The sequence below is a fragment of the Gossypium raimondii genome, chromosome 11 (genome assembly GCF_025698545.1).
Source record: "Gossypium raimondii isolate GPD5lz chromosome 11, ASM2569854v1, whole genome shotgun sequence".
NCBI classification, from domain to species: Eukaryota; Viridiplantae; Streptophyta; class Magnoliopsida; order Malvales; family Malvaceae; genus Gossypium; species Gossypium raimondii.
This window is the reverse complement of record NC_068575.1, coordinates 38,988,938-39,003,824: the sequence shown is the minus strand read 5'-3', so window position 1 is coordinate 39,003,824 and position 14,887 is coordinate 38,988,938. Positions and strand designations below refer to the sequence as shown.

Here is a 14,887-nt window from a genome sequence, read left to right as displayed (position 1 = left end):
CTTGAGGCTTATATGCATGGTGAAACGAATACTTTTTTCTAAGAGTGGTTGGGTACCATGAAGCCGTGGTAATGGACTTAAAGTTTCGATGACACATCTCAATATGGTCAAATGACGACCAACCTAGTAGAGGTTGTTAACTCCATCTTGAAGTGAACAAGACATCTTCTAATTTCATTTGTTTTCTCAACTACGTTTGACAGGCTAGCAACCTTGATGCCAATAATAGGGCTGAAACAAGTAAACTAGATGGAGGCAGGACACGTATTTGTCGAGGAGGTCAGGAATGCAATGGATGCGAATACCCAGAGAGCGAGGTCGATACATGTAGAATTATATTCTCTGCAGCTAGAAACTTTTCAAGTTACAGAGTCCATCGACTGTTGTAACGCTGGGGTTTGTGCAACTGTACACAGTCGTTATCAAGTAGTAAGCAAGTATCGAGTTACCGTCTCCACAGGGATTGTATTTGTGCTAAGTCACTTAATTTGTAAAATTATATTAACAATTTGGTAAATAAAAACACAATATAGTTGCGAAGTGGTGATTAAAACTAAATGTAATGATCCCTAATACAAATTATCCTAAGTATGCAAACTATATGAATGAAATAGATTTTAGTAAAATTAAACACAATTTGCAACAATTATAACATAAATAAACTAGGACAATTACTTTAATTAAACTCAATTTATTATCAACATGTTTAATAACATTCGGAAAAACATTCCATGGAAACTCGATCTTTCATGAGTTTGGAAACCATATTAGGTCCTTTCGGAATCCTTTACTTAGTAAATACGCATTTTACTGATCCTTATTTACTAAGGGTTTCTTAGCATTCGTGTAAGGTAACAGGGACGTGTTAGGTTTGAAATAATTTAATCACACAAATCTAAAAACTATGCAGATAACAGAGCTTGGTTAGAGTTGTTATGCAACCTACAATTCAATCGGGTTAGGATCTAAATTGAGCATGCACATTTCAATTATGCGTCCATTAGCCGTCCTCTGGTTAGGATTGCTCAACTAATTTAGGTGCATTTTAATCACGTATGAACGAAATATAGACTTTGATTTTAATTGAAAACATGATCGATTGATGCACAAACATTATAAACATGAATCAAATAAATATTATTTAATCAAAATAATCATCCTAGCTTAAATAAAATTAAGCTATCATTTTTGTAAACAAGAACAAAGAACACATAGCAAACATATTTATATTAAATTAAAGAAAAGAAATATTAAACCCAATTCAGAGTGGCTGTCACCCAAGACTCTAACTGACGAGGCTCCTTCGCTTCTTTGCGTTGCTCCTTTGTTGATGGCTCTCCAAGGTGGCCGACCAAGGGTTCTTTAAGATGCTTAATTGCTAAAATCCTTATGTAAGGATGATGAAGGGGAAAAGATAGCTAAAAGAGTTGAGAGAATGATGAATGATTGAGAAATGATGGGATGAGGGATGATTGAAAAAAGTGATAAATGAGCTCTTATTTATAGGTGAGGCAAGGGAGCTAGTTTGCTAAAAATAGGAGTGTCCATCCTTTGAAACTTCCTCCAAGTGTGGCTGGCCATGAATTGAGGAAATGTGTCTAATTTTTCCTTGATTTTTGGTCAATTTGAGTGCTACAACAACTCAGGACTAAGACTCGGTCATCAGGAAATCTTTGGGAAAATCGCTGATTTCTTTAACTCTTCAAGGACTTTGTATAATTAAACCAAAAAATGGTTTATGACATCCATGTGCAGCCAAAAATTGGGTTGACTTGGTCGCCAATTTGGACGGTTTTGCAATTAGAAGAAAACTCTCAGACTTGTCCAAAAATGGAAGATAGTTTAGATGACCAAATAATATAATTTAACCACTTTAATTAATCAATTTACTTAATTAATTAAAACCCAATTTATTAATTAAATATTAAAAAAGAATTATTAAATATAATTTTATATTTTATTATTTAATTTAATCATGCATGGCCCACTTTATAGCTTAAAAATATAATATGCTCAAATTAATATAAAATAAGCTGTTTTATGCATGAAAACTATATAATAAAGTATAAAATCACATTTTAATAATTTTTATGTCCTAATTTCATATTTTCACATATTTCATTAATTTATTAAACAATTACTTGGTTTTAACAACAAATTTAAATAAAAAGGTGATGAATTATATAGGAAAAATCCTATATATTTTTCAGTTTACAATCGTCAACCCAGTATCCCACTTAGGTCTTATGGAGTTGATCTCCGAAATAGGAGGTGTGACTGCGGGAAGTTCTAGACATTTCGATACCCTTGTACGCACATCATTGCAACTTGTGCTCACGTCTTGATCAATGTTGAACAATATATCGATGATGTGTACACTCTGGAATGGAAATTGTTTTTTTGGGGAAACGAGTTCCCCATATTGCTTGATGTATCAACATGGGAAATGTCTCTGCCAACTTTTGAGTTGGTCCTAAACATTGGGTTACGTAGGAAGCCGAAAGGTCATCGGCACGTTACTAGAATTCATGGTGAAAAGGACTTGAGGGAGAAAACTAACCTAAAACGTTGCGATTTGTGCTGAATAGTTGGTCATAATCGGGGGAAATGCTTGCATCGAACCTACCATCCTGGACAATTGTCTCGATCAAATGGAATATGAATTTATTTACTCCATGTTCAAATGTATGTGAAATGTTGTTACCAATTGAAGTAATATTTCATTTTACGTAGAATTAAAGTATACTTTTAGTTTTATTAATTTTTTTTATTATGATGGAAATTTGATATTGCTTAAACATGTTCAAGTATAAAATATTAAGTGAATATTATATTAAAATACTGAGAAAATGTCTAAACTATATATTATAGAAACTTTAAAATTTGAATTATACTTATAAAATACTGCAATAAAGATAATGTTACATGTACTAAAATTGATGGTTTGATGGAGTTGTCTGTAGGGTAAAATGTTGTGGTGCCTGACGTTGGTGTGGGGGGTGTTCGTAATGATCATTGTTCTCCTCACCCGAACCTTCACTCATAGCATCCAACAGCGAACCTTGGGTATGCTAAAAGACTCAAAAAATTGTATGTCTCAAAGGTTTGCCCAAGAAGGGTGGAGTATTGGGGTGGTAATGGGCTAAAGATATCAAACATCATTGATAATCTCGGTTGCTGATGATCATAACTGGAATTGAGAATCTCTAAGTGATATGTGTAGCCTGACGACTCTATAAGATAATTATGTACCCCCAAATCCAAATGATAAGAACTACCGGAGATCGTGTATTAGATTGTTTGAGTTCAGGCTGATGTGCAGGAGGCGGATGACCTCGTCGACGTTGTTGGTGCCTTCGTTGGCGCATGTATGGCGAGACTACCATCAATTGGCTACCAAATAAATATGGTTTCCCATTCCCGATGTACCAAAGTTGGTACTGGATCGAGGGCTGCAAATCAAAATCAAAATCCATCTGAGGTTTCCACTCCATTTGGGTGTCTCACAATGCAAGATATTGTTGATGCTCTTATACCCAATTCTTTGATTTTTTTCCCCTTTTGTTAATTTCGTGGACATTGTCAAAATTTTGTAGAACATCTGAAATATCTTGTTTGCACCCGAATTTTCGCATAACTTGATCCCTTTTGTACCACTCAACTGTTGAGAAATTCAACATGAGTGTGTTATTGCACCACACGTGTGAGTGGATGTGAGCAAACAGGTTAATTACTGCAGCAATGTCTTGGGCAGAATATGGCATCCACATAAATTGCACAATTAATAATATGATTATAGTAACATGAGTCAAATAACATAAATAAAGTAATTACATGACATGATTATTAGGAAAAATTACCCTCTCCTTGACGTGTGCCTCAATAATTTTTCGATAAATCATAAGGGTATAGGACCTCCTGATGCCCGGACAAGTATATCATCTATAAAAAAAAAATCTTGTTAGAACACATTTTCATAAAAAGCAAAATTCTTGATGTAATGCTTAAATTTTATTACTTATTTACAAGTGGGAAGACATGTGTTTGGTGACTACTTGATGTAAAAAATGGCATCATGTACAGTGTCTAAGACTGTAGTAATATCAGACACTCGCCTATGTCTTGTGTTTCGTGCTTTTTCGCTGACAAAGCTCGTGATTTAGCATTGCTAATACCGTTAAGCCCAAACTATACAAACGGACAACTTCCAAATCAGACAATAAGGCAAGTACATCAAGTGGACCTTACTAATATTAGCGTTCGGCATAAGTACTCCCTATTAGATGCAGTATATATGCTTGAGCAGCGTACATCTTCTCTCATTCAATGGCACTACTCAGTAAATGTTCAAAATTTCCCTTCAACAAGGAAAATTTCAAACTCATAAATCTATCTTTACCATCATCGGGTGAGCATCCAACTAAGCAATAGCATAGCGTCACCGGTTCAGAACTTGTACCTGTGATCGCACTATCGTCGATTGGGAGCCCGAGTTGTAGTGCAACATCTTTTAGGGTGATGGTGCACTTCCTACACGGCAAATGAAATGTGTAGGTCTCTAAGCGTCGCCTCTCAATCAAAGCGGATATCAAGTTGGCCCTCAAATTAAACATGCAGATCAATGCCCCGAATCCGACTGCCTCCAAGTATGGCATAATCCGTTCATCCGACCGATAACTCGAGCCATTGACACAGGCCCTCAATACGCGATACTTACCCTGACCATATTAAATTACCACATTAGTTAAAATCTCTCAATTAAAATAAAAAATGACGTGCGACTTTATAATAGGACCCATGAATAACAAATAACGATTATTTTACCGGGACATTAATCATATTATTGTGTGATCATTTGCTCTAACCAAAGAACTCATTTGGATATCTACAATTTCAAAAAAAAAAAATTAATCACTGACTAAACAAATAAACAATATACAAATAATGAAAATACATTTTGTGCTGTTTGTTATTTTTGAAAACATTAATAATATTTTTAACCATATAAATATATCAATAACAATGGAATTTTGGAAACACTAATTCTAATGTAGGTTGATTATTTATTTTTAGAAACCATCTAATATTTAACTTTAATGCAAGTAATTTTGTACCATTGGTTACCTTGACTCTTCAAATTAAAAAAAACATTTTAGAAAACATATATAGATAGTAAAAATTTATAAAGCCAATTGGGTTCAATTAATTAGTATCCAATCAATTTAATGTAACCTGTATAAATTCATTCTATATAGAGAGTGAATCTTAATCAAGTGCACATAAAAAAATTAAAAGTATTATGATAATTTCTCTACTTGAAGACAAGAAAAGAACATATTTTTTTCTTATAAAAACGCACCAATCATTTAATTTTCTTACAAAAGAATATTAAAAGTATTCTGATAATTCCTCTACTTGAAGACAATTAATTTAGTGTATATTTGCGGCATATGTGGGTCACACATGACTTTTGCCCTTCTAATGCATTCAAATAAATAAATAATAATTACAAAAAATTAATGTGGAAGAAATATAAAATATTGAACTATGGTAGTCATCCGGTGTCAATTATACATGATTTCTTTAACGGAAATACTAATGTCATTTTGCCTTCAGCCACAAAATTTGAACAAACCGGCTAGATTGTAAGACCAATACAAGTGAGAAATAAAAAAATAAACGAGGAAATAAAATATATTTTTAAGTGCACTCACGAAAATATTAAATCATAAGCACAAAAAAATACCAATTCTATAATATATAAATTAAATGTACAAGAACACACCATGCATTCTAAAATCTAACCTCAACTCAACAGTTCTGTCCAACTAATAAATAACACAACACCACGAAATAAGACAAATAATAAAGATTACAAAACAAACAAACAACTAATAATTACAAAAAAATTTAAAAATGTACCTTTAAACCTTATTCATATTACAAACCCACAAAATATGACAAATAATCATATTACAAAATAAACAAATAAATAATAATTACAAAAAAATGTATCTTAAACCCTAATATAATGCTGCCTCCTCTCCTTCCAACACCACAAAACCTATTCTCTTCTCTTCTCCTTAAACTCATTCATTTTATTTTTACACAACACTAGTGCCGTGGTTGAGGGAACCAACATGGTTTTTATAAGGGGTAAAAAATGGGTATAAATTTACCCGTGAACGCATGAAAATTTAGCTTGAGAAAGGAGAAATCAACAAAAGGGTGCAGGCAAGTGTAGGCCGTAAAAAAAATGCCCTATGGCTGTTTGGTCACGTTAGCTGTAGTGGTGCCGCCTGGCAGCTTTCCTCCATTCGGTGCCGCCAGACATCTCTCTTCCAACCTAGGGGTGCCTCTTGACATCTCTCCTCCAGCCATTTAAAAATATTTTTTTTTCAAAACTCGTATGTTACTTGTATTTTACTCGGTATAAGTGTGATACTGGTATCGTCGTGTAGGGTGGCGTGACAATAAAGTATTAATTTTTTTCATCCCTATTATGGCTTAATGATAGCTTGATGATGGTGGGCAAAAAAGGGTGGTGTCGCCACCTTGTCAAGCACCACCCCTGATTACCGTTCAAAACGTCCCATTTTAGTAAATAATGTTATGGTCATACCATTTAAGTTATTAATTTAATTTTTTGGATTATTGGAGTAAAAAATCCCATATTCAAAGAATAAAAGAACTAGAGAATGATTGAAAATTATTTTTTAATTTTTTGGAAGTTATTTATGTTTTCTGCAACGGTCACTCTTAGAGTTGTTTTTTCTATACATCCATTATTTCGAAGTAAAAGTTTAACAATTACATTTTAATCAATATTATTGAATGTGTTTATTATTTAAGTGTAAGTATGTTTTATATATATCATGAACCATTATTATAATTGTTGCGTGATATTTTACTTAATTTCCAACTTTGTATATTGTTTAAAACTAAAAGAAAGTATGATTATCAAAGATAGAAAACATGATTTAAAACATGTTTTACTCAGATTAGAGTGTGGTTGTTAAGTTTTATTTCAGCTTTTGTTTCCTTAATATAATATAAGTGTATAGACAGAACAACAAAGTTAATTTGAAGTGTGTTTGTAAGAGGAAAGTAAATGATTTGGAATCATCTTCATTTAGATTTATAAAATATAGCAATAAAACTTAAAAATTTGAAGCGAGCAGTTGACGGGGGTCCTAATCATCACAACCACCCACCCACCCACCCACCCACCCAACCCACCCCATTCTCTCCTTCGTACTCTACCCTATTCTCTCTTATTAAAATTACATTAAATCGGTACTCATTTTCCTAAACTAATTCTTGATTCAGCAAATTTAGGAAAAGAAATTTATTTCTTCCCAAATTAAAACCCTCCATTTGATTTCCTTTTTACGAAATGTGTCTAAATTCCCCTAAACCACGCGCTTATGTCCCAAACAAAAAGAATTAGAAGAAGATGGGCATGCCACAAACCCAAGAGCAGCAATCTGGCAGTAACCCTGAATCAATTCAACCGTAATTCCAAAGTAATCGATTTCCTAAGCCCCCACCCAATCGACCTACCCAAATATTTGAAAACATAATCATAATTCGTGTTATATTTCCATTGTTTTCTTCTTCCTCCTCTTCTCTCTGTTGCAGGAGCTTCGGAGACGACAGATTTCGAAGAGGATGAAGCTTTCTGCGTTGCACCAGAGCTACATCAACCGTCGAACCAACAGCTTCAGATCATCTGGGCCATTGGATTCGTCTTCCGACAGTGCCATTAAATCCCCTGCCGCCATTTTCTGGCTTGTCTTCCATGGTCTTTGTTGTTTAATCAGCTTGCTCCTCGGCTACCGCTTTTCTCGCTTGGTCTTCTTCTTTTTGTTCTCCACTTCTTCTACTAACTTCTATACGTCGCCGTTCCGATCCACTGCCGAGCTCGTCAAAACCCTCGATGTCCACTCCGTTCTCTCCAACAACCCCGTCGCCAACCTTGACTTGCCTTTGCTTAACAAGACGGTCACCAATTCGAGGGTCGTCGTGGGGCGCCACGGGATCCGGATCAGGCCGTGGCCGCATCCGGACCCGGTTGAGGTCATGAAGGCGCACCGGATCATAGAAATAGTTCAAAAGGAGCAGAGGTCACAATTCGGCGTCAAGAATCCCAGGACGGTTATCGTGGTCACTCCGACGTATGTACGCACTTTCCAAGCGCTGCATTTGACCGGTGTGATGCACTCGCTAATGCTGGTTCCCTACGATCTGGTTTGGATCGTGGTGGAAGCTGGTGGCGTCAGCAACGAAACGGCGTCGCTTATTGCGAAATCGGGTTTGAAAACTATCCACGTCGGATTCAATCAACGGATGCCGAATTCCTGGGAAGAACGACATAAATTAGAGTCCAAGATGCGCCTTCGTGCTCTAAGGTAATTGTTTATTTAATTTTAAATCTAATTCAATTTTGAAAATCATTAAAATCCATACGTTTTGGGATTAGGTTGTTAGAACTATAGATTTGATTAAGTTTTCGTGATGCTTTGGGACAGAATTATTAGAGAGAAGAAATTGGATGGAATTGTTATGTTTGCCGATGATAGCAATATGCATAGTATGGAACTTTTTGATGAGATCCAAAATGTGAAATGGTTCGGGGCTGTTTCAGTTGGAATACTTACTCATTCGGTTAATACTGATGAGATGGCGGGTCGGAAAAAGGATGAAGAGGAGAATCCTAGAATGCCTGTTCAAGGCCCTGCTTGTAACGCCTCCGATATGTTGGCAGGATGGCATACTTTTAATACATTGCCATTTGCTGGGAAAAGTGCGGTTTATATCGATGATCGGGCAACTGTGCTGCCCAGGAAGTTGGAGTGGTCAGGGTTTGTTTTGAATACTAGGTTGCTTTGGAAAGATAGCAGTGATAAGCCGAAATGGATTAAGGATATTGATATGTTGAATGGTGATATTGAGAGTCCCCTGGGTTTGGTTAATGACCCTTCGGTGGTGGAGCCACTTGGAAACTGCGGTCGTCAGGTTTTGCTCTGGTGGATTCGAGTTGAAGCTCGTGCTGATAGCAAATTTCCTCCCAGGTAAATCTCGTATCCTACTCTCGTTACATTTTAGTGTTCTGCTGCCTAATGGTTTCAATGGGTAGTCAATGATGATAACAATACATTCAGAATGATTAATATTAGTAAGGGCTAGCTTATAACCGTGCCATATTTGTGTTGTTCTTGTCAAATGATTTGAAAATATTGTACAGGAAAAGGTTGGATAAATATAATCAAACACCCTTTCTTATATACAGAATGGCATTGGCAAGTGCTAAATTAAACGCCCTTTCTTTCAAATCTTGTGCTGAAATTTTCTTCATTACAAAAATATGCCTTTTCATGGACCTTTAAGGTGTGATTATTGTGATTTTTTGTTTTACCATATGGGTTATAGCTTTTGTAAATAATTATGGAGTTACTGTGGTTTTTCCTCTTATGGATTCATAGATGAAATATCTTATGATTTCTCTCAAACTTGAGCATCTTCAACTGGTGGTTAGTTTTTGCTGGAATTTTTAAATACCTTGTATCTTATTGTTGACCACTTATACATTTGCTGCATTTGTTATACTTGCTTACCAAGGGATGATTATTCCTTGGTTTTTCTTGAAAATATGCACAATGTACTCCCGCTGATTTAGTTGTTAGTTTGAGACTTTTCGAGTTAAGATGCATCGAAGTGTGAATATTAGCTACTCCAATTTTTTATTTTTCATTTCTGATGTCCTGAAATTGTTTCCTCTCCATTTTGGGTTCTCTAAACTCTTTATGTTACTGCATTCTTAATTGGTTTTTGCCTTTTTTAAAAACCCGTGTTGTTTGACGATGGAAATCAATCTCTGGCTTGGTCTCCTCAAATGCCATTGCCCATCTGGTCATTACTTTGTACATCATGCAGATGGATAATTGACCCACCTCTGGAGATCACAGTCCCATCAAAACGCACTCCATGGCCAGATGCTCCCCCGGAACTCCCTGCTAATGAAAAACCAGCAATGGGCATTCAAGATCCAATAGTGAAGCATAGCACAAAGAGGACATCCAGATCAAAACATCGAAGTAAAAGAAAGCATGAACCAAAAACTGACACACAGGTTTCGACAAGGCATTCTGAACAAAACTAAAATCTTTACCCCACCACCTATGGAACTGCTGCACCATGAGATTGGACCAAATAGGGGGCAAATGTAGATGGTGTTACCAGTAAATATGGAGAAGCACCTCTCACAACAATCCAGTTTTTACGTGCAATTCAGTTCGAGTTTGTCCAGAGTTTCAAATATTTTTAAAATTTCTTTCTATTCTTTTTACTTTTATGGTTTTTTGGGTCTTTAGTTTGTTGGGGGTGATCAATATTGTGCTTCATTGAGGAGGAAGGTCAGCTAAGCCTTTCTCTCTGCCCTTGCGAGATGCTTGTATACTGAAATGCTTTTGGGTTACAAATTTATACATAAAATCTTTTAGTAGGAATTATAGACCTGTCTTACGTCAAAAACAATAAAAATTTCCATTTCATTTCTATAACTCTGGTAAACCAGGGAATAACAAAAGAAAAGTACATTTTCTAAATTACGATTCAGTCTTTGCGTTCAAGTTCAGTCGATAATTTTTTAACATGTGTCTGTTTCTGGAAGTACTGAATAGATTGGAAATGCAGCAAAAAGGGGTAAAAACTGGGAGCGGGTGAGGCAGTGTTTTCAAGCTGATGCTTCGGTAGTTGGCGGTTGCTACGTAAAGACAAAAGAGATGTGGTGAAGAAAGTTAGCGGGAAGGTTCAGTTTTTGTTCGTTGTTAATTCTACCTAAGAGGGTAGGCGGGGTGAGGTTCGTTGGCTGTTTTTTTGGTATGGTATTGGCCGTTAGTTTTGCTCTGAACCTACCAGAGTTTTGTCGATTCCCGTATTAAATGCGCAGCTTGAAAGCCCATAACTCGATAACCTAAAATATCTCTTAAATGTACCTTCACCAAATATGCAAATGCCAATTAGAGTGAAATCCCATGAGTCGAAATTTCCCGTCCCTTTAGGAAGTGAATGTATGAGACAAGATAGATTGCGGCTTGGAAAGGTAATTTGTAGATTATATCCTGAAACCAAAAGAAAAGAAATTTCACAGTGAGTAAATGATTCTCTCGGGATGCTCACATGGAGTGAGTGGCGATATCTATATTCAGATAATTTATATACAAAAAAGAGCAAGTTGGGATATTTCAAAGGGGTTGCACTGAATTTCATAAGCTGAGAAAAAGGAACAATAAAGCATGTTACCCAAGTGCAGCCTTATGATCAACTACTATAATGGAGCATATCCTGTATTTTGCAACTTGCAATACTCTCTTCCTAACATGCAATCAGAAAAACACAATTAACACTCTCCAGAAATTTTTTATATAAAAGAAATGGGATTTTGTGGATTCTATATTTTTTAGCATTGAAAAAGATCTATGATGAATTTAAAAAATAAAATAATTAAAAGAAATGGCATGACGAAATTTGATTTTAAGTAGATTTCGTTTAAAATTAATCCATAATAATAAAATCTACTAATTTAAATTTAGAGACAAAGGTAATTTAAGATTTAACAGCTTAGCTATAGGGGCGATAATTTACCTTTGGTGCCGCCCTGCTTCATCCAAGTTCCAATAGACTCGGCTGGCCTTTTGATCTTTCTATTACTTTAGTGATATTAAATCTTAGGTTCAATTCTGCCTTCAGTCCCTCTACTCTATGAATGCTAAATAATTCCAAGATTTTGATTTAATACTTGTTCTATTTAAAATTGAATGGACTTTAGGTAAAATTTCAAAGGTCTAATTCCAAATGCGGATTGAAGGATTAAGCATGGATCTGCATTAGTTGTCATATAGGTCATGAAGTCAGCAACAAAATTGAAGTATAATTGGACCTAAAATCGTATTAGTGTAATTTATAATGCAGAGAGATAGATGTAGTGAGTGGCAATTGCATCAGCATGTCAGAAGTGTCTTCACCCTTCTACTCCCATATCTAAGCATGAGTTCGGTTCGGCCCCCCAATTAGACCCCAAACATTTATTTAATTATTGCACCGTCATGCTTTTAACATTTACCATTTCCATTTGTCTATATAAACCCTGTACCTCTCTCCTTTCTCTTCACCAAACCACTCCCTCTAATAACCATACCAACCCTTGTCATTTCTCCCATGACAACCACAGTAACACCCATTTCCACCCTCTTTTTCCTCTTCTTCACCTTATCATCGGCAACCAGCTTCAGCCAAAATCACTGGAGGAGCGATGATGAAGTGATGAGCTTGTACCAAGCTTGGCTCGTTAAACATGGCAAACAATACAACGGTATAGGGGAGGAAGAGAACCGGTTCGATATCTTTAAGGATAACTTGAAATTCATCGACCAACATAACTCCAAAAACACCACATACAAACTTGGGTTGAACAAGTTCGCTGATTTAACTAACCAGGAGTACCGTTCCATGTTTTTGGGTACCAAGAGTGACCCTAAACGTCGAGTAATGAAGTCCAAAAACCCCAGCCAACGCTATGCTTCCCGCGCCGGCGACAGTTTGCCCGAATCTGTTGACTGGAGAGATCATGGAGCCGTTACTCCAGTGAAGGATCAAGGGCGTTGCGGTAAGCTGTTTTCTTTTTTCATTTCAACTTCAAATTAATTTCTTTTTAAATATCAAGCTTACCCGCTCTGTATCGTTCACTTGACCAGGAAGTTGCTGGGCATTTTCAACGATTGCAGCTGTTGAAGGCATAAATAAAATCGCCACCGGCGAACTAATCTCTTTGTCAGAGCAAGAGCTAGTAGATTGTGACCGATCCTACGACGCTGGTTGCGATGGAGGCCTAATGGACTATGCCTTCCAATTCATTATTGACAACGGTGGCATTGACTCTGAACAAGACTATCCTTACCTTGGTGCTGATAATAACCAATGCGATCCAACGAGGGTCAGTTTCGAAAGCTTAATTCTAAGACACTATATCTTGTAGTTTATTTGTTTTCGGCGGTTGGAGATTGACGCTCTGTTTTTTCTTTTTGGGATTTGTAACAGAAGAATGCTAAGGTTGTCAGCATTGATGGGTACGAGGATGTTGTTCAATATGATGAGAAGGCATTGAAGAAGGCTGTATCACATCAACCTGTGAGTGTCGCCATTGAAGCTAGTGGCAGAGCTTTCCAACTCTACGAATCGGTAAGCTTGACCTGTTCTGCTTCTCCTTCAAGTCATCCCATAATTTGATTCGAATTTAAATCCTGTTTATAACTCAGTTGTCAAATGTTTAGGGAGTTTTCAGCGGTGAATGCGGGTCAGCATTAGACCACGGCGTGATTGTCATCGGATATGGCACGGATGAGAACGGTCAGGAATATTGGACAGTGAGGAACTCATGGGGCAGCGGTTGGGGTGAAGATGGATACATAAGGATGGAGCGTAACGTTGATGACTGTGCTGGCAAGTGTGGCATTGCGATGGAGGCTTCCTATCCTGTTAAGAATGGGGCAAACACCATCAAACCTTACTGGACTAATGAAGACACTGAGAAAATTAGCAGTGCCTGAGAGTTAAAGATGTGTGCCAGCTGCTGTTTTGGGCCATGGGAGAAGAGGTGTGCCATGAGTTAAAAATGAAGACACTCTCTATTTCCTTGTTTGTTTGAAGTTAATTTATGATTGTTTGTACATATATTTTCATTAGTCAAAACAGCTGACTGGAAAGCTGGTATTGTTGTGATGAATTCAAAGTTTAATCTAGATTTGGCATGAATTTGGGCCTCAAATCCCCAAGTTGCCATCTTGGACTTGGACTACCAACTCTGTCTTTGAGTCGTTATGTTATAGTTATGGCAATTGCACCATTCAAGTTCTTAGAAACCTCTGCTAATTCACATGTTTTTTCGTGTTAATAATTCAATATTAAAACTTGTCATTCAACCTTAATGATTGATTTTTTTGATAAATTTGTTACTCAACTTTAATAAGGAATTGCACACGAAAGTTGCACCAAAAAATTATTTTAATAAATTAACTTCACTTTTTATTTAATGAATAAAACTTGAAAAATTAAATTCTATTTAAAAGAAAAATAAGTTTATCTCTTTATAAAATAACATTTTTATTAATTTTAATACTATATCAATTAACTTATTATTGCTAATAACTATTAAAATAAAATATAAAAATTAATAGATTTTGCCCAAAATTATTTTAATTAAATTAAAATTGCATAATAAAATTCAATTAAATAATAAGATAATGGAACTCAATATAGACAGAAATGGTATTTAAACTATACTTTATTATTAAAAATTGTCCTGACTATTAAAAAGGCCAATCATTTTATGACTCTTCACTATTTTTAGCTAAAAAGTATTATTTTCTTTAAAAAATATAAACAAATTCAATTCTTTTATTCTTCAAAAAACTCTGATGATGAAAAATTCAAAAACTTATCCAAACCTAATTTTCGACGATAAACCCGAATTCTAACCATTTTTTTTCTTTTTAGTTACTTTGTTAAGTGTTGTCTTCTTTTATAGATAAATTTTAACTTTTTAAGTGACTGAATTAATAGTTAAATTTGTTATGAGCAGTTGGAGAATCTGTATCTAAAATTAGTTAAGAAAGGCAAGGTTTATATAAAAGCTTGAAGCTGCTCATGTCCCACCTTCTAGTATGAATGGAGTCATTAGATGAGTTGAACCGACACCAACCACACTCATTTCATCCATGTGCTTACGCAACACTGTCATTACCCTTGACTTTATGAAAAGCATAGATAGGAACTCATTTCTTATGCACACTGCATCCCCATTTCTATTACTAGTTTCGTTTAGGAATAT

At 35.6% G+C, this 14,887-nt stretch overlaps 2 protein-coding genes across 2 annotated transcripts; both read left to right on the top strand.

Annotated features, from left to right (window-relative positions):
• Positions 1 to 7,300: 7,300 nt before the first annotated feature.
• On the top strand, positions 7,301 to 10,508 carry LOC105803951 (probable beta-1,4-xylosyltransferase IRX14H). Its single transcript, XM_052623156.1, has 4 exons — positions 7,301 to 7,526; positions 7,642 to 8,411; positions 8,532 to 9,074; positions 9,937 to 10,508. Exons 1-4 carry the CDS (start codon positions 7,428 to 7,430, stop codon positions 10,160 to 10,162), a joined length of 1,638 nt encoding a protein of 545 aa, XP_052479116.1. The 5' UTR covers positions 7,301 to 7,427; the 3' UTR covers positions 10,163 to 10,508.
• Positions 10,509 to 12,157: 1,649 nt separating this feature from the next.
• Positions 12,158 to 13,859, top strand: LOC105803952 (cysteine proteinase mucunain). Its single transcript, XM_012636411.2, has 4 exons — positions 12,158 to 12,667; positions 12,756 to 12,994; positions 13,102 to 13,239; positions 13,332 to 13,859. The coding sequence occupies exons 1-4, from the start codon at positions 12,220 to 12,222 to the stop codon at positions 13,605 to 13,607; spliced, it is 1,101 nt and encodes a 366-aa protein (XP_012491865.1). The 5' UTR covers positions 12,158 to 12,219; the 3' UTR covers positions 13,608 to 13,859.
• The last annotated feature ends 1,028 nt before the right edge of the window (positions 13,860 to 14,887 follow it).